Below are 24877 nucleotides of genomic sequence, written 5' to 3'. Positions count from 1 at the left end.
TGTGTAACTAGCCTGTTCCTGTTTAATTGTACTTCGGGTCAGTCTCCCGGGGCGCATTAAAGTCTGAAACATGGGAAAAGGTGATAAAACGTCTGTCGGTTTAAAGGGACCTCACAAAAAAAACTTCACATGGAAAGTGATGCAGCGCAGTTAGCATAATAACTTAAGGAAAGGTACGTGCTCAGTACTGCTGCTATGGCTGTGTTAACAAGGAAAAGATACTAACAAACTAACAAAAACAAAGGACATTTTTTTCCCATTTGATAATGTTTTTAATGCCTGCCTTAGCAGATTAAAAGGATTGTTTTTTTCTTTTATGTAGATAACTTGACAATGTTATAGCGAGACAGAGGTAAATTGAGGCAGGACAATTTAGCGTAAGAGCTGAACCCATTTTGTTTGGCTTTGGGCCCTTCCCTCCCTTCTTTAAATCATTCCTTCATGTCTGCCTTTTGTTTTACCTTTCATGCAAGCAAACCTGTTTCACACAAATACTCAAAGGAAGGGAAAAAAAACAATAGAAGGTTGCCTTTGTGATAGCCATCCAGAAAAGGGCCGATAACCTGGATATCTAGCAGTGGGAAGGAGCTGATGAAAGCTGTCATTAGTGATTTCCACCGTGGCCCTGCAGTTTTATCAACTCTTTTCACCACTGCATAACATCTGTTGGAAAGGCCATACATGTGCCTCCTCTTCAGTTTTTTTTAACCCTACAGGGAAGGGAGGAGTAGGACCCAGTTGTCCTCAGCAAGGAGATTGAAGAGAGAAGCACATAAAGACACTTTCACTGGTCCCCCCCCCCCCCATCCTCATCAGGTCCTGTAGGAATTGGCATAGGGGCACAGCATAAAGGGGCAGGATTTATGCTTTTCAACGCGTCTCTCCGGCGAAGTCAGCCACTGCCTCAGGTCCACATGGGGAAGCAGTTACTATCTCGCTCCCCGAATGTCTAGCCCTGCACAGCTGCCAGCAACCAACTGCTGTTTACCGAGAAGATACGATCAACGTTTCTGTTTCTGTCTCTCTGCCGTTCCCTGTCTCTCCCTTTTCACTTTCTGCTTTTTCCCTTTTTTTTCTTTCTAATTCACTTGTGTCTCTACATCACTCTTCTCTTATAGCTCCTTGCCTCTCTCTCTCTCTCTCTCTCTCTCTCTCTCTTTCTCTTCTTCTTCTCCTACCAGTTGAAAATAAAATTCTGCTCTTCAGATATCATCAATGTGTTCCCTCAGCAGAAACGCTGAGTGTTGTTGTGAGAGGTCAGTTTCCTCGGAGTCTGAATGTCCGAGCCTGGTACAACAATCAGGCGCCATGGTTGTCTTTGGCCGGGTGCAAACAGGACATTATTTTTTCAACGGTAAAAACGGAGCAAAGTTATTCTATACTGGCTGTAAATTAGAGCAGCAGGGCCTATTTTCATACAGGGGTCTCAGTCCCCAACGGAGGTCATTTTGGAAGTGAGTGAGAGCTGTATGTGGTTTTTGTTTTTTTTCTAATTTTTTCTTTTTTTTTTTATTCTGAACACTCAACCTCACATAAATCTCTCAAAATTATGAGCTGGCAGCCTTTTTTTCATGTAGCTCAAAATTGCACTTTAAATGCATCGCATAAATTAAGAGTGAGGGCAGCTGTCAGTCATGGTGGGGAACCGCCTGCCTTTCGACCCACAGATATGAAAGGCTGTGTAGAAACTGTCTCCAGTTTGGGGATAAATCACAGTGGAAATAAAAGGCGGCGGCGGTGTGTGCTTCAGACATGGGATGATGGGAAGGGAGGGGTTGAAAATGGGAACTTTTCTGTCCAGAGGTGGAGGGAAGGGGAGAGGACAGGAGGGGGAGGTGTGAGAGGGGAGGTCTGTGACTAAGGTGTATGTGTATGTATCTCCCTTAGATGCCAACCTGATTATTCAGCTGGTCAGAGTTCTCTCTCTCTCTTTCTCTCTCTCTCTCTCTCTCTCTCTCTCTCACAAATTCCCTTGCCCCAGACAGGGCAGCCTGGATTAGGCTACCTACCTGCAGGCCCACCGTCAGGGGGGGGGTCAAAGGGTACTAATTCCCCCGTCCAAAGGGTGGGGTGGGTGGGTGGGGGGTTGGGCGTGTAAAGGTCTATGATTAAATAGTGTGTGGGAGAGGAGAGCTGTTTTGCCCCAATGGAACATGCATTGTGTGTGCATTGCTGTGCACAAATGGCCAGTCAGCGATCTGTGCGTGTGGGGGTACGGGGTGGGGGGTTTAAGTTTGGTTGGAGTAGTCAGCGATCTGTGCGCTTGGGGTGGGGTTCTTGGAGATCATCTTGTCCCCCAGGCCCAAACAAGACACACAGTGGGCCTGTCTACCTGTGTTGACATGTCCCCCCTCACGGAACCTTTTACCAGGTCCAGACTGCTCACACTGCTCCGTCTGTCACCAAGCACAGATAAATCTCAGTCACCCAGCAGACCAAATTACGAGGAAGGATTAGACACCGAAATTTTCAGAGTTCATTGTAGACATCTTTTCTGATTCTGGTAGAGAAGCCTTCACAAGTTCCTCTAGAGATCCTCTAAAAAAACCACATGAAGTTCCCCCAGAGAACCTCTAAAAACAATATAAAGTTCCGCCAGAGAACATCTAAACAACAGAGTGATCGGTTCACAGAGCTGTTGTGTTAACTCACTCTATTTTTACACATGAAACTGTGCCTTTGTTCAGCAATGTGGAGTCATTTGCATTCCAGACATTGGCTATGTGGACCAGAGGCAGCAGGCCTCATTTCAAGACAGTTGACCTTTTGGGGAAATCTCTGCTAAGACTATTTTACTGTTTGTGCTTAGCTGGAAAGCAGCTGATGAAATATCATGTCATCTCCTTCATTCACATCTCCTTCCTCTCTCCATCTATGCTGCGAGAAGTCATATTTTTAAAAGGTTATTCACAAGCCACTGAACAGCGCAGGTGTCGGTATTGTTTTGTTTTTTTTACTCGGTTTATTTTAATGGAACATCCATTTTGACGTGTCAGCTCAACATTACGTTCTAATAATTCTGGGGGTTTCATGTGCGGACAAGTTCTTTTTTTGGGGCTATTAGTTGAATTGTTTGCTTTTGGGTTTTACTGAGGTTGGAACTTGTAATAAAGCAATGGGAGAAATAGCTGGGCTTTTGGGGCAGGGAGAGTGTGGGGAGAGATCGAGTTGTACTTGCTTGAATTTGGGCGTTAATGAAAACGTGTAACACAAATAAAGCTACACCGTATTCGAATCCAGGGGGTGTTTGGTGGTATGTTTCCACCACTGCTGGATGTAAATCGCCTTGTCAGAGGTTGTAGAAACTGGAAGATGAGAACTTTGGCAGGAGAGAGAGGGGTGGTGGGGTGCAGTTGGGTGGGGTGGGTTGGGTCTTGAGGGTGAGGGTCACACAAGGCTTCACAGGTAATTGGGTTTCGTAAACTTTTGACCCCCTAAGCCCCTCTTAACTGAGCCGTCTTTACCCTCTTTTTATTTCCCAGGAGGTTCACAAACCAGCTATCATGTAGGCATGTGTGATGCAACAACATACCTCTCCAGAAAAATCCCTGCAAAGTCCAAGCTTTTTATTTGGTCATAATGCTGCGCATTTTATGTCTCCCATTGTCCATTGTCTTTCTTTGACCGACTGCCTCTAAAGTTCTATCGCCCAGACACTGAAGTTCTTGAAAGACTATGTCATAATGAAATTTCCAAGTTGGCACAAATTGATGAACTCCCCTGCACCCCCCTCATGCCTGTTATGACTCAGTTATGCCTTGGATGAAATCCACTCTTCATTTAGAAGATTACTCTCTCGCCTTGGGTGCCAATATTTATGGTCATTTTAATATTGATTTTTTTGTTCCCCCTTAAACCAAATTGTGTTTAAATGAATTGTGTGTTAATACTGTGGTCGTGACAAAAAATAAGAATGAATGACTTTCCCATGCCAGGGTTAAAGTCTCTATTCCAGTTGAGAGACTGTTCAGCTGAGATAATAGTAGCTTTTTCAGTTTCACCTATTCTCTCATCTATTCCCTCATCTATTTAATCGTCTGTTCCACCGCCAGGTAAACACAGAATCGGAAAACTGTCCTCACGGCCTGCTATAAATATCCCTCCTAATGATGCTCGCGTTCTTTGGCGTTTCACTTCACTTGAGGATCGGTGTGTTTTAATTCAGAGAATGACAAGGCATGGTGCCAGCTCAGAACAATAAGCCAATAAACACACTGTCTGTCCAGAAATAAACTCTACAAGACCACCTTTCTTCCCCCAGTCAGATGGTGAGGATGTTGTTTTCAGGCTTCAGTCAATTACACAAACTCACACACACACACACACATACCTATGTACTCACATACACAAACATAGTCACACACAGACAGACACAAACACACACACACACACACACACACACACACACACACAGTCACTTACACAAACTCAAACTCAAACACACACACACATACCCATGCACCAACACACACACACACACACACACACACACACACACAGACACACTTACACTTACACAGTCACTTACACAAACTCACATACACATACAGGTACACCTCCATACCTGTACACACACACACACACACACACACACACACATACATGACCATATCTACACACACACACACACACACACACACACACAGACACATACATGCCCATATCTACACACACACTCACAGAAGTACACATTCACCCCCATACCTACAGAAAAGCACAGGCATCCACATGTGACTCCCCCTCCTCCCGAATGCCATGGCGTCCCTACTGGATGTGTGAGGGCTGCAGGGTGGTGGACCAGTTGCTTTAAAACAAACTAATTCGGCTAACCGTTTTATTGCCCTGACCTCCCTCATAAAACCAGAGGCCGGGCATTTGGTCGGCCCCTGTGACAGCACCAGTGGCCATTCCCTGGCTGGAATCCCCATTTGTTCACCAGGAGCGTGTCGTGTGTGTGTGTGTGTGTGTGTGGGTCAGCTGGTGTGTGTGTTTGTGTGTGTGTGTCTGCGGTGATATACGACTGCTGTGTCACGCTCCACATCTGACAACCATCCCGAAAGTGCGCATCATCCATCCATTCCCTTTTCTTGTAATCTCTCTCTCTCTCTCTCTCTCTCTGACTGAAAGTGGGAGTGGGAGTGTTAGAGGAGAGAGAGGGGAGGGGAGGGGAGGGAGAGAGAGAGAGAGAATGAGAGGGAGAGAGAGAGAGAAAGGGAGGGGGCGAGGGAGGGAATCAGAACTCATACACGACCTGTTAGAGAGAAAGACAGAGAGAGAGAGTGAGAGAGAGGGGAACACACAGGGTAACACAGGGAGTAGGAAGACCTGTTAGAGAGAAAGACAGAGAGAGAGACTGAGAGAGAGGGGAACTCACAGGGTAACACAGGGAGTGGGAAAGGACGACAGAGAAAGTGGGGGGGAAAGACGCAAACGAGAGAGGAGGATTTATTCAGGAGCCCGTTGTTTTCTGGGTGAAATTTCACTTGAGTTGCGGGTGCAGCAGCAGCTGGTGTTGGAGACGGCGACTTCACTTCCCTTTCTGTTGGCCGGAGAGAAGGTAAGACCACCGCAGATGTAAAGGTGACCCAGGTTAGCGTTGTCTCACTGTCTCCATGATCATTAAAACAGATTGGGGATAATCTGAGCAAAATACCAGAGATTCCTTCCTGTTGCTTGGACAGACAATACAGACCTATCATTTTTACAAACAACAACAACAACAAAAATGTCAGCTGTAGTATAATACACGAGAGTAGTCTGCTAACAGTGAAAAGTACAAGGTATTTTTATTCATCGATTTGACAGTGCCAGTCATCATTTTTTAATAATGATCTGATTGTTGCTAAGTGAGGTCATTAATCAGGTGAATAATCAGGTTCTTTGTCATTATGTAGAGCTCAGTTGACCACTGTGATAGGAACCGAGTTCCTTAAACATGACTGTTTAAGATTTATTTTAGCCATAAGGCAGACACATTAATCTGTGCAGGATTGCAGACTGATTGCTGTGTGTGTGTGTGTGTGTGTGTGTGTGTGTGTGTGTGTGTGTGTGTGTGTGTGTGTGTGTGTGTGTGTGTGTGTGTGTGTGTATGTGTGTGTGTGTGTGTGTGGTAGCGAGGTGTGTGGTGAGTGTGTCATCGGGTAGGAGTCCTGTGGTAGGTTTAATGGTATGTGTAGCTGATGAATGCCGTAATGCTTTCTGTGGTGGGTCCAGGTCTGATAGGAGCAGCTTCTTCTTCCCCCCTCAGTGAGAGACGGAACCCAGCAGGGCATGCCTCACCTCTGGCTCCTGTGGCCTCCAGCCACCCACCGAGAGCCCCTCGGGCAGAGGCACAGAGTGCCAAGTGAGATATTTTAAGAGTTAAATGGAGTTTGTTCTTTAAACAAAAAAAAGGGGTGTTTTTCTGTGGTCTTTTCTGTTATAGATGGCAATTAAGCTGATGGCTGAATGACTTTTAAAATGGTTCTTCACAACAACAAAAAAAACCTCAAAAGGTGGTTCTAGAGGAGGGGGTCGGTGATATGGAGACAAACCCAAAGACTCTTTATGGGTTCTAGATTACGTCCCACGCTAGCGGTAGTGGAGCATTAGCTGAGAACACGAAGGGAAGAATGGCACATGAACCAGCAGACATTTTTGCTGAGGAAAGAGAGAAGGAAGAGGTGTGTGTGAGGCCTCACACACTTCTCAAGACACAGATGTGCTTGTCAGATGTTACAGACAAATTGTGTGTGTGTGTGTGTGTGTGTGTGTATGTTTGTGTTTAAGAGAGAGAGACAGAGACAGAGAGAGTGTGTGTGTGTCTTTTGCTAACAATCAGTCATAATCAGACACAGGTTTGGGCAGTTATGTATTTTGAACATAGTGTGGTCCTGATGTACTGTTTGCACTGTCCAGGCGGCGATGTTTCGGATTTCCAAAAATGTAAATAACACAGTCAAACTGACCACTCTGTGCAAAACTGTTGAAATATACAGTTCCTCAGTGGCCTTCAATTGCATAACCCAGACAGGACAAGTGTGAGCCCCAGGAAGGCTTATCAGGAGGACCCAAACCCCCAGAAGGGCACAGGCACAGGCACAGACGTCTTCCGGCCAAAGTGACACCCCAAGAGCACACGCAGAGATAGGGGGGCCCCTGCCCTTGCCTTTGCCCCCAGGAGCCCCCCGGTGAATCCAGTGCCCTCGATTCTGAGAAGCCCAAATTGTAAAGCTAACATTAGCTTAGCGGAGGCTCCCATTGTCCCGCTACCATTGGTCACGGAGCGCCGTCAAATCCGCTCTGTTTGTCTTATCTTTATCATGGGGGATATATTTAGTGCGGGGCTTAGGCCCGGCGTGGGGTAGGCGCGAGCGGGTGACGTCAGCATGCGGTGGCAGTGCCCCTGCTTCGGAGGTTGGCATGCCACTGGGGGAGAGGGGTGGGGGGTTGGGTGGCGTGAGGAGAGGGGGGGTGGGGGGTGGACTGGGTTCGCCAGAGGGAGAGAGAGAAAGAGAGAGAGAGAGACAAGGCAGAGGTGGCCTCTCCTGGAATCTGCCCTTTGGTTTATTAAAAGCTGCTGAAACAATGGAGCACTAAACGAGCCGCAAACAATGACGTAACGCCCGAACACGGGAGCGAAGAGAGGGAGGGAGAGAAGAGCAGGACGAGGAGAGAGATACAAAGGAGGAAACGAGAGATAGAAGGAGAGCGATAGAAAGGGGTGAGGGTAGAAGAGTGCAACCAGAACTCTGCTCAGCACTTCCATGAGACAGGAAACACTCTTGTCTCGTGAGGCCAGAGGGGACTTTGTCTCCTGTGATGGAGGCACACAGTTTGGAGACATTCAACCATTGAGAACCATTTAGAACCATTTAGAACCATTGAGAACCATTGAGAACCTATGGCAACCCACCCATAACTTGGCAAAAGCACCAATCACTTTTGCCGTGTTGCGTCTTCACTCCTCACCACCGCTTTGAGCAGCGCCTTCAGAAGATGTCAGATTGGCTCATAGAACGTTGACAAACCCGCTCCATAACTTTAACCGTTCCCGCCCACGCTTAGAACAGATTCCTACGTAGTCGTCTCACAGGTGCACGTCGCGATATACATCTGACTGCATGAGGAGGCCAGGAGTGGCTGTAAGCCGTGGTGGCTGGCAGCATGTGTGTGTGTGTGTGTGTGTGTGTGTGTGTGTGTGTGTGTGTGTGTGTGTGTGTGTGTGTGTGTGTGAGTGACAGGGCTGTAGTCGACCGCAGGCTTGGCCCAAACACAACAACTGTGCCCTCAGCTGCTGCACCACCTCTGATCCAGCAAGCGCCTTCAAAAGCACTGCCACGCCAGCCTCCTCAGACCCGGCATTCAAATTATCCATCAAACGCACTGGGGGTCAACAGGGCACCGAGCTTTTCAAAGACTTAATTTTTTTGGGGTTCGGCTTTGTTTTTCGTTTTCCTAGAACCACCTTTTCATTTTGTTGTTGTGATCTCCACCGTTTCTTCCATAAACTTCCGTTTCATGGATTTAGTCTTTGGTACGGTTCGGAACGAGGCTGTAGATACTCACAAGTCGGATTCCTGGGGCCCGGGACTCCGCCGTCTTTCGGTGTGGGTCGAGAAGTCAACTTTATTGGGCCGGATTACCTGGAAAATTGAGGTCTGAATTCAAATAAACTGTCTCTCCGCGGTAATGTCATGGCTACTTGGGAGTAATACCGCGGATTCTCCCCTTAATCCGCACTCTTACGGCTGCAGGCTTTACTTTAGCCACAAAATCCCCTTCAAAATGACAGAGTCTGTGAGAGTGAGTGAAAGAGAGAGATGGAGCAGGAGAAGGAGAGAGAGAGAGCGTGTGAGAGAGAAAACACTCCAGACACCCCTAGAGTTTTGTCTGTATATGTGTGTATGAGTGTGTGTATGAGTGTTGAAAACCCACTATTATATGAAGCAGTGCCTGTGCTTTGAGTGTGACTCCCACACATGGAGGAGACCCTGTGGTTTGTAATAGTGTTTGTGCAGGGGGTCGGGTTTAGACTCGGCGGCTTGTAATTGTGTTTATCTTCATGTGAGGATTGTGTGTCTTAGGGGACGGCCGTATGTGTGTGGGAACAAGGGGTCTGTCAGTCTTTACCTATGATGTTCCCTTTGTGTGTGTGTGTGTGTGTGTGTGTGTGTGTGTGTGTGTGTGTGTGTGTGTGTGTGTGTGTGTGTATTATTCTTATGCTTAGGTGCATACTGTGTGTGTGTGAGTGTGATGCATATGTGGTTGGTTGTATGGATGGATGGGTGTGGTATTTGCATTTATGTGTGTTGGAGTATTTATGCATGTGGTGTGCATGTGTTTGTGTGTGAATGTGTGGTGGAGAACGTATGTGGTGTCTCTGTGTGTGTGTGTGTGTGTGTGTGTGTGTGTGTGTGTGTGTGTGTGTGTGTGTGTGTGTGTGTGTGTGTGTGTGTGTGTGTGTGTGTGTGTGTGTGTGTGTGTGTGTGCGTGCATGTGTGCATGTGTTGGTTTGTGTGTGTGTGAATGTGTGGTGGAGAATGTATGCATGTGATGTGTGTGTGTGTGTGTGTCCTGAGATATGTATGAATGTGGTGTGCGTGCGGTGTACGTGTATATGTGTGTTTGTGTTTGTATGTGCGTTCCTGCACGTGTGTGTGTGTTTGGGCATGCATACAACAGTGTGTGTGCGTGTCTGTGCTTGTACATGTGTGCCTCTGTGTGTGTATGTGTGTGTGTATGTGTGTGTGTGTGTGTAAGAGTGTGGACATGCATACATGTGTTTGTGTGTGTGTGAGTGGCTGGTCAGGGCTGAGTGGAGTGAGGGTCTCTCTCTGCTGGTCGGCTGCAGGGACAGATAGGAGGCTCCTAACCTGCGGCCGACTGCTCTTGAATGTCAGGAATTTCACAGCACAGATGGAGCAGACGGCAAGGCCCCTTTGATTCTTTCATTCTTTCTCTCGCTCTCTCTCTCTCCCTCTCTTTCCCTTTCTGTCTGCCTCTCCTCCCTCTCTTTCTCCCTTGCATTCTTTCTCTCTCTCTCTCTCACTCCTTTTATCCCCTTCTGTCTCTCACTCTCTCCGCCTCACACACATTCTCTATCTCCCTCTGCGCTCCACTGGGATGCCTACCCTGATCGATAAGAGTGGGTTTCCATGGCCACCGCTGTCGTGATGCCTGGGGATGGGCCGGGACGTCTCCTGGTCCTTAAAGGCCATTAGGACCTGTCTGCCAGAGCCCTCTGAGGAGAACAGGCCGACCACAATCTATCTGCACTACTTCCCTGGCTGCCCTTTTTATCTTTCCTTCTCCCTCTCTTCTCTCCTTCCATCCATCTCACACTTTGTTTTTCTCACTTCCTCTTATATCTATCCTCCTTATTTTTGCATGTCACTCCCTCTCTTTCCCTCTCTCCCCCCATCACTCTGTCATGTTTATTTCCTCTCTCTCTTACTCTTTCTCTTTCTCTCTGGTGTTCCACCTCTCTCTCTCTCTCTCTCTCTCTCTCTCTATGGTATTCCACCTCTCTCTGTCTCTCTCTGGTATTCTACCTCTCTCTCTTTCTCTTTCTCTTTCTCTTTCTCTCTCTCTCTCTCTCTCTCTCTCTCTCTCTCTCTCTCTCTCTCTTCTCTGTTACTGAAGTGGCCTGGAGTGTCTCACTGGGTCCTGCTTGGTGCCCTGGTTCTAGTTTGTTTATTGTGATTTTCTCTGTGCACTGGAAAGCTCTCCATCCTCCCTGGTTGGGTTTTCTGCAGCGCATGAACGATTACATTACGATCACATTAACTAAATTGCAAAGCATAACGTCAACACACAGAAACAGTCCAGGGCAAGGTAATGGCATGGCTTTTTTTTGTCTCTTGTCCGAAAAAATTAAATATTTTTTTTTTCCCGGCGTACGTTAAAAAAATCGAAATTGCAAATGTAATATAAACTGAACAACTTTAATCAAATTTTATACGCTGTGATTTGCTGCCAATGTGTCTCTGTTTTGCATGATGAGGAGAGGAAAGTATTTGGATTACACTCTCTCCGTGACTCCAACACCTCTCTCCTCCAATTTGCCGGCCTGTTGAGGGGCCGCTGATTTATTCCGTCTTTCGGACTCCGACCGGCGTTATAACCTTGAGATAAATCAGTGGCCTAATCAAAGGAAGCACACAGGTACACTCCATATAACATTACAGCGCAGCCAAACCCAAACCCAGAAAACCCACACACACACACACACACAAAAAACCACCTCATAAAAATCCCCTCCCCCCATCCCGAGGACAAGAGTGGGTAATGTTTATAACATTTATTTTCCCTTTGCTAAAACCACCTCCTAAGACCTGACATTTAGGCTCAGCTAGAAACTATTAAACACAGACTTGTATTATTATGAGAGCATTTGCAACTGAAAACACTTCCAGTATGTATGTACAATATATAAATGTATATATATTAAAACACAATGTATAAGTCACTCTATCAGTTTAAAGTGTCTTCACACAATAAATGAAATACATATTGTTGGTATCGTTTGTTGGTATCATAGTAGGAATTACAAGCAAAAGCACAGTAGTCTGGTTAAGATTTCCACTTAAAAACATAGTGAGGTACTTGTTTTCATAATAACACAGTTTGAATGTCCATTTTTTCACAACTGGAAAGGGTGCAGAGGCGTGGGGGTGGAGGTGGAGGTGGAGGTGGTGGATGTTGTTGTCTCTGAGGGAGCGGTGAGCAGCGGGCCCAGCTGCTGTTTGTGGACACGCTGGGCTCTATAAATCTGTAGACGTAGCAGGTGTGGGGGCGCGAGGTGCAGAGGCAGGGGGGAAACTGGGGCGCTGTCGCCCCACCTTGCTGCTCCTCTGCCCCCGTGGGCCTCTCAGAGAGGGATGCGCGAGTATGTGGAGGGAGAGAGAATGGACTTCAACCTCAGGCCACACACACACAAACACACACACACCCCTACATATACACAAAACACATATGTCCAGCACACTCCCGTCCACCTCCAGTCCAGAATGCTCCATCACTTGACTGGCCGGGCCGTCATGCGTGACAGCTGTACCGGATCGGCCCTCGTATTTGTGTTTGGGCCACGGCTAAGAGCCTAAATCGAATCTGCAGTAACTTTCCCGGGACAAGGATTGTCTTTCCTTTTTTGTTTTTCACTGCGTCGTTGTTTCTGTGCGTTTCCATGACATTCACATACCATGGAAACAGCCGGATCTGGCCACATCAGGGCCAGACCAGAGCCAGATCTGTTTCCCTAGTAAGCTTCTATCTCCTCTGAGGACAGGGTGGCTGATATCTTTCAGTTCTGGATGTCAACAGATGTCAACGGTGAGTTCCCAGGAATCCTTGTATAACGGCGGCCATTGATGGGTGCCCTGGTATGCCGTCCGTTTCGGCACTGTTGATAAAGCACAGATGATGAGGCCGAGGTGTTTGTTCGCATCCTGTGCAGAGCGTGGGCCTAGTGACGGCCACTTTTATAAACTCTGCAACACACACTCCGGCGGGCCCGCTCAAACATTTCAAGGACTATTTATTTAAACAGGCAAATTGATACTTCGATTTCTCACAGGAGGAATGTTAAAGCTAAATGATTCCCTCTGGTTAAGAAAAAGACTCCAGGGGAGAGGCGGTTCAAATTAACCTGATGTATTAGCGATTGTGCCAAGCAAAAAAAAAGAGGGCCTCTAAGAAAGAGCTTTGTGGGGAAAAGGGGAAATGATGAGGGTTGGGGGAGTGTGTGTTTGGGTAGAGGGTTAAAATGAAGTTTTGACATAATGCAGTGTATTGTTTTTCTAAATGATAATTTCCTTTCGGAGAAACATGCCTGATCCCCAAGCTCTGGCCGCAGCCCCCACCCCCACCCCAACCCAGAGGTCTCGAACAGGGGGAGATTGGCTCGCCTGGAGTTCCCATCCACAGACAAACCTTATTAGCGGCTTTTGCCTCGGCAAGTTTAGCCGCGACAATCACGAAACAAACCCTCCTTTACACGCAGGCCTTTGTCAGGAGGACAATAAAGGAAGATCAAGAAAAGAAAAGAGAAAAGGCTCCTCAGTACTTATATTTATATAAATACACTCCATGGCTGGCAGCCCCCTTACTGTCATGAGAGAACTTGTTCGGAGACCTATTTCTTTTAATGAAAAATTCATTCCTGGGGAAAGACTTTGCTCTGGGCTGTTTATTAATGTATTAGGTTTCTCCTTGGTGTAATAAAAACACAGCATTTTTTTGTGATTTTTTTTGCTGTGGGATTGTTAGAATAACAGTGAAGTGGGCTCCCCTTAAACATCTCAGCCCTCTTGGTCCTGGCAAGAGACGCGGGGGCAGTCACCTTAACCGACTGGCAGCGGCTTAGGCGCCTGTCTCGGGTCCTGTGTCACCGACACATGCTCAGTCTGTCTTTCGCACACACACATGGTCAAACACACACTCGCCACACTCCCACACACTCCCAAGATTCCCACCCTGTACCTTGTGTCACCTGCTCCGTTAATAACTTAAGCAGTGCTCCTTTGGTTTTCAGAGCCACTGGCTGGGCGTAATAGACAAAACATTAGCTGATATTCTAACCTCAGCCGGGTGTCTGGGGAGGGGCCCTGGCATAAGGACGACCACGGGAGCAGGTTATTCCCAGCCTCATTCCTGACTCCCTTCTTTTCCCCTTTTTTCTTTTTCTCTCTCTTTCTCTCTCTCACTCTCTTTCACTCTCTCCATTCTCTCTCTCTCTCTCTCTGTACTCTCCACAGCTCCACAGACAGATCCAGACGGGCGGGCTTGCTGGAGATGGCGTCGCCCACGGAGCGGACCATCGCCGCGACCCCCCCGCCACCCAGTGTGATCCCAAGACCTGAGGGCAGCAATCAGCACCCCCTTCCCTAAGGCCACCACTTTCACTCCGCCACCACCACAATCCCTCTCCCCCCACCCCCTTTTTTTTGCCTTTTCATTTTTCACTCCTTCTCTCCCTGGAAAAGTAACCCCACCCCATCCCACCGCACCCCCCCAGTCCTCCGACCCCCCCTGCCCAAAAAAAAGAAAATCAACGTTTGCTTTTTTTCTTGCACTTTGACTTGTGGAACTCCCGGGGCCCAATCATGAGGAACTCTCTGAGGCAGCCGGGCCTCGTGCTCTTGTTCGTCACCTGCCCGCTGCTGCTCGTGCTGCAGGGGGTCACCAGCAAGGCCGAGAGCGGCCACTTCGGGGACACGGCCCCGGACCGCTGCATGAGGCACCACTTTGTGGAGACCATCACTCACCCCATCTACAAGTGCAACTCCAAGGTAAGGTCCTCGGGAGGAGGGAAAGAGAGAGAGAAAGACTGTGTGTTTGGGTTTGTGAAATCCTGTTTGAGGAAGGCTAATTTTAGTGTAGCAACCAACACCAAACTGGCTTGTTTTGACACCAGCTTGCTGATACTGCTGAGGTGTGTTGGGGAGAAAGGCTTTTGTATTCCCATGTGTGAACACTGGTTGCGTCACCAGGTTCCTCCTGCCCTTTAGAAACACGCCCACGTCCACAGCATGACAAAAGGGTGATAAGGCAGAGCGTGTTCAATGTTTGTGTGGTTCACTTTTTTCTGCCAATGGGTGTTTCCTTAGCCCTGTAGCCTTAAACTGTCTACTTTTTAAAATGTTTTTGGTTGTCTCCATGAAGGAAAATGTTTAGCGGTCTAGAACCCTAAAAAAGGCTTTTATTGACTTTTGTGATTCCTCTGAGCTCTGTGTTGTGGTGAAACCGAGGGAGATACTGAGCCCCAAATGGTTCCTAACGACAGGAAATTGGGCCTTGCATGGCCATTGGTTGGTAGATGTGAGGTATAAAATTTGAGTCATAGGAATTTGTGTCACATGAATCGTTAAATGCTTCAAGTGCAGCATGGAATAGCGCTATATAAGTGCTATATAAACACAGACCATTTACTTTATAGCAACTAATATAGCAGAAAAGTTCCTCTCAGCCTTGACATTAACACTTTTTGCCAACAAAATGAATGCATGAAATGAATTTTTTAATACACAAAAAATACACACCCCTTGATGGCAAACTGGGTCTAAATACGAGGCGCACTCACATCAGAATGTGCAGCAAGCAGCCCCCATAACCTGCAGCTCCCTCGTCAGTCATTGAGTTACACTCTAATGGTCCAGGAGGTCGGACCTCTGTGTAAGACTATACACTCGCTACACCAACAACCTCCTAGCTAACAAGCTGCTTAAGATAACAATGCAGGTCTCCAGACACACAGGAGAGGGGGCTTTTGGGGTTTTTTCTGCCTTCGAGTATCGGCCCGAGAAATCTTTCCCCCAAATTTGAGAGTTACGCGAGCGGGCCGAGATGTAGGGGGGAGAGAGAAAAAGAAAACCACTGTGTTATTGTTTAGTTATCTTGATTGTGTTATTGTTTACCACTGTGTTATTGTTTAGTTATCTTGATTGTTCTCTCCCCTCTCCTTTCTGTGTCTCTTTCTCTATCTCTCTTTCTATTTTGTCTATTTCTACTTTTCTCTCTCTCTCTCTCACTTTATTTCTCTCTCTCTTTACTCATAATTTCTCTCTTGTGCTTTCCTATTTCTTTCTTTTCTCTCTTTCTCGCTCCTTCTCTTCCTCCCTCTTTCGACGCCCTCCTCTCATTTGCGTGACCTCTAGCTGTGTGGTTAACGACACCCTGGCAGCAAGCGCTGAGTAGAACCTGCCTGCAGGACCCCGCCACCTGGCCAACAATAAGCCCCCACAGAGAAAGAGGGAGAGAGAGAGAAAGAGAGAGAGAGAGGGAGACAGAGAGAGAGAGAGAGATAGAGAGAGAGATGAATATGTCTGCAGTGTGGCATGGCTCCAGTTCTCCCACCCACCCCACCCACCCACGCTCTCACCCAGCCCTCTCCCGGTCCTGTGCACCAGCGCTGGCCAACGGGGCTGAATCCCTCCCTCTTCTGTCGTTCAAACTCCAGCATGCATCAGTGTGACTCACACTGCACCGCCGCATGGGAGGGAAGCCACTGACAGGATCTGCAGGAGTCACACGCTGAGCCAGGACTGAGGAGACAAGGGAGCCACAGACTGGGGATGGAGAAGGGGGCGGGGGGGTGAGGAGGGCGTAGAGGTGGGGAGAGGGTGGAGGGTGGGGAGAGGGTGGAGGTCTAGTTGGAGGTGGAGGTGGAGAGTGTAAGGTGGGAAGAGGTGGAATATGAGGAGGGTGTAGAGGTGGGGAGAGGGTTTGCGGTTGGTTGGGGACGAGTGTGGGGTGAGGTCACAGCCGATCTGAAGGGGAGGACTGGAGGCTTCACCTGCAGTTAAACTGCTTTAGGTGCAAATAAAACACTGTGCTGGAACTCTACTGGAACTCTACTAGAACTCTACTAGAACTCTCAGTCTCTCCACAGCTGATCACCTCTTCACTTTACTCAGAGATTTCCCCACATTGTGTTACTCTCAGTGAGTGAGCCCTCAGTTGTGTTAGTCTCAGTGAGTGAGCCCTCAGTTGTGTTAGTCTCAGTGAGTGAGCCCTCAGTTGTGTTAGTCTCAGTGAGTGAGCCCTCACTTGTGTTAGTCTCAGTGAGTGAGCCCTCAGTTGTGTTACTCTCAGTGAGCTCTCGGTTGTTGGAATAAGGGCATTTCAGGCAGTGGGGCTCAGTGAAATTCAACATCCCTTGCCCCCATCAGTTAAATCCTGATGTTCATTGGGGCTGGGCTTACGAACTGAAAGGCTGAGGAGGTGGAATAGACCCCTGGACAGACTCCTGAGCAGATGTGGAGGGAATGGGAGCTGTGGGGATGGACATGGTGCTGAGGTGGCTTAGGTTCACCTGTAGTCACCATGGGAGCAGTATCCGCAGCAACAGTGTGTTTCACAGACTCCCCAGAATTATGGGGTGTCCCAGCAGAGAGAGGAGCTGTACAAAGGGCAAGAGTTTTCCCTTCTCTCTATAAACACAGAGAGACAACGGGGATGGCTGCATGACGACACACACACACACACACACACACAAACACACACACACACACACACACACAAACTAGCTAATTAAAAATGTTAAGCTCAATCAATTGTCTACTTCCGTTCACGTAGAGCACCTTGACATTCCCTGTCTAAAAGGTGCTATAGAAAAACTTTGATTGATTGAACAAACAGCACAACACCATCATTCCATAGCCAGGCAGTAACAGAGAGGATGAGGTGGGTTGTGGGAGAGAGGACAGAGCCTTTGGGGAGTGTGTGTGTGTGTGTGTGTGTGTGTGTGTGTGTGTGGAGGCGTGGGGTGGCGTGCTGACAAACACCATAACCCCATCACTCCATGGCTAAGCACTGGCAGTGTTAGGGGGGGGGGGGGGGAGTTGCTGTGCCGACAAACAGATGACTTCCTCGTGCGTTTCAGACGGCGCTGGGTGGTTAGGGGCAGAGGTCCATGGGGGCCACTCGACATCACAGTCGTGAGCGAATGTGACATTAATGGCTGCTAAGCGATTCCCACTCATCCCTCGTTTGGCTCACAGGGACATACACTCATGACTGTCTCTCTGGGGGGGGGGGGGGCTATTTTACGAGTCGGGGAGAGGCTGGGTGGAGGGGGGGGGGGGGGGGGGATTGCGGTGGGAGTATTTCGGGGGAGTGGAGAGGATAGCATTTTATTGCTCGAACAATCCATATCAGACCCCAGACGACGAGAGCGTGGAATTTTATTACCTCACAAAGGGGGTTTAACACTGCTTCCATAGCCCCCCTTCTCATCCTCTTGCCCCCCCCCCCCACCCCCCCCCCCCTCCCCTATCCCCACCCAACACTAGCCCCTGGTCTGAATAAGTCACCGCAGGGTCCTAAAGCCACCCTCCCAAAACTGAGTGGTGTGACCTGACACGTTTGGTCACGAGCTTAAAGGGGATGATTACATGGAGTGTTCGCTATGGAGCTCTGGCTCCAGCTCACTCCCATGCAAGTTTCATCGCCGCCACACAATAAGATCCACCTGCGCGATGACTCGCAGCTATAAATACAAGGCTTTGGGCATGAGTGGGGGGGGGGGAGAGGAGCAGAGTGGAGTGGAGTAGAGTGGGGGAGGTGAGATGAAACGGGTGGAGGAAGAGACGAGAGAGGAGAGGAGAGAGAGAAGGGAAGGGTAGAGGGGGAGGCCTGGCTACATCTGTTGCCCAGCTATTGTCACCTTGCCATGGCTCTCCTGCATAGTCTCCTCTGTCTGGTGCTGCTGCTGCTGCTGCTGCTGGCCTTCCTAGATAGCTGCAGCCGCTGGGATGGATCCAGTCCTCATCCGGCACAGAGTCGGCTCTCATCCGGCACAGAGTCGACTCTCATCCGGCCCAGAGTCGACTCTCATCCGGCACAGAGTCAGTGGCTCTCTGGGACCCCTCTCTTCAACACTCCTCTACCTCCTTTTGATCATCTCCTGTGCTGTTCAATTAGAGCCAGGCCTTTAGAGAGAGTTGAAGCGGTCATGGGGTTTATTTGAGTGCAGTGGAAAGGTCCGTGCTCAGACCAAAATCATCTGATTTAGAAGTCAGCTGTTCTCAGGAAGTGGGAAGAGGCCAGGTTGTACGACTTTACGGTCTTGCCTGAAATGTTTTAAGTAATGCTCATCAAACTGAATAAGAAAAACCTGGGTCATATTTGGATTTGGGGAACATTGGATCAGGGGAGACGAAATAGAATGTGCATTCCTGTGAAGGTGTGTTTGTGTCTTTGTACTGGAAGTGGTTTAAATGGACAGTCTTGGATACACTATTCCAGCCAATCAGCACGTTGCTTTCGGAGCATGGAAGGAAGGAGTGCAATTAGATTGGCCATCGAGCTCAAATATCAACAAACCTTCCGCCAGAATCGCAGTGTGTACCTTTAATTAACCACTGTCTCTTGCAGCCCTCCCGGTGGTCTGTGGCCTCCTGTAGCGCTGTCATCCTCACACACAGGGCCAGATATGGAACAGATGTGGACCGGATCTGGCCCGTGACCAGGCAGACAGTGTGTCAGCTCAGGCCGAGATCCGTTTCCAATAGGCAGCTTCTGTCTGGGTCCTGCCACTTCTCATGCCATCGGGAGATGAGATCTATGTTTAGATCAGCGGGCAGCTGGTATGTTTAGGTAAAGGGATAAGCAGGTGAGGAAAAGAGATCTGTCCATTGTGTGAGACCCCACCCCCCCAGCCACTGGCACTTACAATGCTGAAAATAAAATGCCCTTTGTTTCCCCCGTCCTGTGGCCTGTGTCCGCTCGCAGTCAGGCTGTTGTTAGACTTTGTAACACAGCCATCTGACAGCTGACACAAGGCGTGAAGCACAGTGTATGTCTGAGCCTCCCACACCTCCTGTCTGACGATCAGGTCTGATCATGGTGGCATTTCCAAGTCAGTTTACGGGATCTCTACAGCCGGCCAGCTCGGCGTGATTGGAACCGGAGCTGAAATGCGTATTGGCAACCATGTTTGAGGAGTGTGGCACAGCAAACAGTGAGAATGGGAAGCTGCGCTTGAGTCCGGGTCCTTGTGACGCACGACTGGCCTCTGCCCCTGGCACACTCTGCCTGTGGTCAGGGTCTGGTTTAGAGTTCTCAGCCTCCTGCCTCCCTCCGCTCCAAATCAGGGGCGCTGTGGCCTGAGCACGGCCAGAGACAGGCTCTTGCCAGGGGCTGAGGAAACACTAAGCATCCCTTATAAGACCTCCAGGGCCAGATGTTTTGACTGCGGTCTGATTCTGGTCTGATCACCATGACTAATCAATTTTAGAACACAACAGCAACCAGTAATCTCAAAACACAACAGCTTGGTAACCAAAAGAGGAACAAAAAAGAAGAAAACCAAACCAAACCGAATGACAGATGATGCCTAAACCAAGACTAAATCCCTGACACCTCTTTCCCAACATTAAAGGTACAGTCCTCGATCCTGTCGAAAGGTTGTTGATATTTGAGTTCCACAGCCAATCAATTAAGCTCTTACCTTCCGTGCTCCTGAAGCAATGTTATTGATTGACTGGAAGTAGTGTGTGGCTCCGTCCGCGCCCCATTGTTCCTCATTTACAGAGCCGGGACAGCAGCCCATACTGCTCCCAGCTCTGCTTTCACTGTGATTAGAGCCTGGAACTGACGCTCACAAGATGAAACGATAGGCCATTCTGAAGGGCCTACCAATCAGCGGCGGGGGGGGGGGGGGGGGGGGGGGGGCTAACTGCGATGACAGTTAAGTGAAGCGTTTGTTTGAAATGTAGTTACAACAATGGTGACGGTGTTAGAGCAAGACAAAGCGACACAAACATTAAAGAATTGAAGCAGGAGCAAGAAGAATGTGTGAATTTATTCATCAAAGGGCTAAGACATTGTGGTCTTACTGCCAACGGGATTTTGGAAAAGGCTAATACATCAGCTTGCACCATTAGTGGTGAAGTAAGAAGTATAGCAATCCCATAGTGGTCAAAGCCAGTTGGTTAAAGGCTGGTCCAATGGTTTAAAAATTAACCCGAAGTCTACGCCCATTAAGATGCAACATCTGGAAACAATCCCCTATGGAACGAGGCCAGACCCTGTTTACCAGGTGAATTTGGGTCTGGTTACACCAGGCTACCAGGACAGTGCAGGAACACCGGAGTTTTTTTGGGTGCACGCAACTATAGGACCGTGAGGAGCTGTTGAATTTCACAAATAGTGTCATGGATTATAATCAAGGACCACACCTTTAATGTCTCCTTTTAGTGTGCCCCCCCCCCCCCCCCACCCCCACCCCCTCCTGGGCTCTCTCCGCTCAACCCCATATCAGGTGGGGACGTGCCCCCTGTGCCCACCCACAGGCGGGCTATTGTCAGGTTGGGTGGCACACAACACACAGAGGGAGCAGCTGACACGGGCACTGCATGACTCGGAGGTGCTCTTACAGAGCGTTGCAGGAATGCCGGGGAATGTGGCGGCACGCCGTCTGGCCGGCGCTTTTTCATTCGGAATCAGCAGACCGGCGACATTCGGTGTCCATCAAGCTACCCCAGAGCACAATCCCACCAACCCCTCCCCCTCCTCCCAGAACCCCCACGCCAGGCAGGTCAGAGAGGCAGGCAGGCAGGTCAGGCAGACGGTGTGTCTGAGGGCTTTAGTCAGTCGTGTCTCTATGAGTTTTAATAAGTGGTGCAGAGAACATTAGAGGTGTGTCACGCCCCCGTGAATAGGATGAGTGCAGGTAGAAGTCTGCTTTGGTTGTGGGTTGTGTGTGTGTGTGTGTGTGTGCGTGTGTGTGCGCGTGTGTGCATGTGTGTGTGTGTGTTTGACTGTCTGTCTGTCTGTGTGTGTGTGTGTGTGTGTGTGTGTGTGTGTGTGTGTGTGTGTGTGTGTGTGTGTGTGTGTGTGTGTGTGTCTGTCTGTCTGTCTGTCTGTCTGTCTGTCTGTCTGTCTGTCTGTCCTTCTGTCTGTATGTGTGTGTGTGGGGGTGTGTGTCTGTGTGTGTGGGGGGGGAATGGGTAAACGTCTGAGACAGGTGCAAGGTCACAGAACCTAGACAAACAGAGTGCTGTGTCTGTGTGTGTGTGTGTGTGTGTGTGTGTGTGTGTGTGTTTGTGTGTGTGTGTGTGTGTGTGTGTGTAAAGATGACAGAGCGTTACTTTGTTCCCAGTTGTGGTTTCTCTGCAGTAGTGTTTGTCTCCCCCGTGTCCTGAGGGCAGGTTCAGATAAGACGCAGAGAAAGCTCCTACTGCCTCACTCAACCCTGGGAGAGCCTGAACAAGGACTGAGAGAAAAATGCCAGACATTATTTTAACACACACATAGGATGCTGATGTTCAGATGTTTTTAGAAGTTTCTTCTGAATATTTAATCATGAATCACCTCATTTTTAAACTCAAACTACAGCAAAGTACCATAGCTGTCATGTATAATGAAGTTGTAAGTGGATCTGGTATTTCTATCCACTGAAACAGATGATTCTCATGATTCTCGCTGTAGTACGTTGATTCGTTTTTAATATTGTTGGCCGGAGAGGGATTTCGGGTCTGTATTTTCATATCCTTTCCGCAGCAGTGACTTTCTCTCATCTCTCGGCTCATCCTGTCCAAGTCAACAGCCTATTTCTCACCACTGCTTCAGAAGTCATCTCCCCTGCCCCCCGCTGTTGCTAAACTAAACCTCCAGTCATCTCCCTCCTCCTCCTGTTGAAAACAAGTGTGTGATTGGGGGGGGAGTGATTTTACCCCCATCTCTCCCGTGTCTTGTGTGGAGTGATTTCTCCAACTGTACCTTTTCATACTAGACTGATATTTCCCATATTTTCCGATTCTTTCTGTACTGGATTCTCCATCTCTCCCTGTACTTGCAAGATTGATTTTCCCACATCAGCTTCTTCCGTCTAGACTTGTATATGCCCTCTCTCCTTTTACTTATTGGACTAACACTTCCCAACTCACCGTGTTCTTTTTAACTGCTGTTTCGCTTCTTCCCCTGCTCTTGGCTGTCAGATATTCCCCATGTTATTTTTTTCATCTGTAGTTACCAATCTCTCTGATTTCTATTTTGAACTGACATTTTAATTTACATCTTTCCATGTTTTCCTGGACAAAAATGTCCCATTGCCCCCATATTGTTTTGTAGACTGCATTTCCCATCATTGTACCCCTGAAATTTCAAATTTCTAAAGTAAAATGTACTTTAATTCCCTTAATTCCCTGTTCTGTCTGGTCTGGTCTGATATTTCCCATGTGTCCCCTGGGCAGATGGTGCTGCTGGCGCGCTGCGAGGGCCACTGCAGCCACACGTCACGCTCCGACCCGCTCATCTCCTTCAGCTCGGTGCTGAAGCAGCCCTTCAAGAGCACCTGCTTCTGCTGCCGGCCGCACACCTCCAAGCTGAAGGCCGTGCGGCTGCGCTGCAGCGGCGGCATGCGCATCACCGCCACCTACCGCTACATCCTGGCCTGCAGCTGTGAGGAGTGCAGCTGAACACACACACACACACACACACACTCACACACACACACGGAGCTCAGATTCGGATTCGGATTCGGATTCTGCCAGACCACCTCATCCCAACATCACATCACAGCTGTCACCATTTCACATCCGATGTCCGTCCCAAATGTGAACACTACCTGCTTTGGACTCGCACACAGTAACTGCGAGTTGCTTGTAGAGAAGCTGTACCTGAATCGCATGAAGCTTTGACTGTCCCAGTACCAACTTCTCCATTAGCCAGTCTAAAACAGCATGGGGGGGGGGGAAATGGAAAACTGAATCTGTAACTAGTCGACAGGAGGACCATAACACCACAGCACACACACACATACACACACACACACACACACACACAAACACAAAGTCTCCTTGCTACCATCATTGCGAGTGCCTCAAACCTGGAGCTGTGCAGCAGAACTCAACCCTGAACCTGTGTATTATGATGACCTCCCACAGTAACCCTATGGAGGATGGGGACAGGGCCTCCACTAAACATCTCACCTGAGTGGAGCCCAGGGAACTGCCTCTGCCAACCCAGAATCCCTAAACATGCTTCTGCCAACAGTTCTCTGCTGCAGTAGGAGGAAGAGAGGACTAAAAAGGAGAAGAAGAAGAAGAAGAAGAAGAACAGTCTTGTGAGGGATATACCTGAACCTGAATGAGGATGACGATGACCAACACACCGTCTGCGCTGCCATTACGAGTCTCTCCATTTGCACCAAGAGCAACAAAGCTGCACGGAGTACCGCTGACTCCAGCCAGAGCTGAACCGGCCTGCCTTTGAGACCTCTCTCAGTTCCCACTCAACCCTTCCCCAAACTCCACTACCATTACAGCCCTCCAACAACAGGACAAATTCAGCATGGACCCCTGGCTCTCTTTATTTGCTTTAGCGTTTTTCTTCTCTTTTTTCTTTCTCCTCCTCTGTGTTTTTTTTTTCCACCGCTGCACATTGTGGAGTGAGAAAAGCTCGTTTCACGACTCATTACAGATGGAAACATGGATGGGGTTGTTGCCAAACCTCGTCAAAGGAGGAAAAACGCAAACCACAAACTCCACAAAAAGAAAGTGTTTCAAAGTACACACACACACACTCACACACACACACACACACACACACACACCCACAATCACACACACATGCAATAATAAATGTGCAAGGAAATGTACTGATGAGATGTATGGAATAGTCACCATGCACCTGCATGCTCTATCACAATCAAATTCCTTTGATCCCTGTGTGAGAGTGCCTGAGAGAGAGATAGACAGAGACAAAGGAGGAGGGAGAGAGAGAGAGAGAGAGAGAGAGACAGAGGGAACAAATGAGAGTGAGTGAAACTGGCAGAGGAGCCGCATAACGGCCCAGCTGGACCTGCCCCAGGGTGCACCGCAGAGCATCCAGCCTTCGGAGGAGTCGGACGAGCCCTGATGTGGTGACACAGCTCTGGCCACACGCCACTCCAGCTGCACTTTTTGGGCACTGAGGCTCAGGAGTGTGTTTTTGTGTGTGTGTGTGTGTGCGTGCGTGTGTGCGTGTGTGTGTGCGTGTGCGTGTGCGTGTGCGTGTGCGTGTGTGTGCTTATGTGTGCATGTGTGCATCCATGCGTGTGTGTGTGTATGCGTGCATACGTGTGTGTGTGTGTGTGTGTGTATACGTGTATATGTGTATGCATGCATTAGTGTGTGTGTGTGTGTTTATCTGTGTGTGTGCTTGTGCATGTGCATGTGTATGTGTATGCGTGCATGTGTGTGTGTGTGGGTGGGTGTGTCTGAACCCCTCACCTTAGTGCACCAAGTTCTCCTCTTCATTGACTTTGTAGGTCTTGACCCCATACTCCTCAGCCAGTCTCAGGATGTGGTTCTGTGTGGGGCCGATGTCGTTCTGTCTGTGTTCCAGGAAGTTTTGGACTGGCTGACTGGCTGACTTTGAACTCAAATTTGAGGATGTTTTTTTTCCCACCTTG

The 24877-nt window shown here is 48.7% G+C and overlaps 1 protein-coding gene across 2 annotated transcripts; it reads left to right on the top strand.

The window, feature by feature from the left end:
• Positions 1-5202: 5202 nt before the first annotated feature.
• LOC105908994 (norrin cystine knot growth factor NDP) lies at positions 5203-24473 on the top strand. 2 transcript variants are annotated; one of them, XM_042710461.1, is made up of 3 exons: positions 5203-5557; positions 13737-14270; positions 22677-24473. In XM_042710461.1, exons 2-3 carry the CDS (start codon positions 14085-14087, stop codon positions 22899-22901), a joined length of 411 nt encoding a protein of 136 aa, XP_042566395.1. In that variant the 5' UTR covers positions 5203-5557; positions 13737-14084; the 3' UTR covers positions 22902-24473. The 2 variants fall into 2 exon arrangements, with proteins under 2 accessions (XP_042566395.1, XP_012693019.1); XM_012837565.3 differs by lacking the exon at positions 5203-5557 and having other exon boundaries at positions 12557-14270.
• The last annotated feature ends 404 nt before the right edge of the window (positions 24474-24877 follow it).

This window comes from Clupea harengus, chromosome 2 (assembly GCF_900700415.2).
Source record: "Clupea harengus chromosome 2, Ch_v2.0.2, whole genome shotgun sequence".
Classification (NCBI taxonomy): domain Eukaryota; kingdom Metazoa; phylum Chordata; class Actinopteri; order Clupeiformes; family Clupeidae; genus Clupea; species Clupea harengus.
This window is presented reverse-complemented; position numbering and strand designations above follow the sequence as displayed.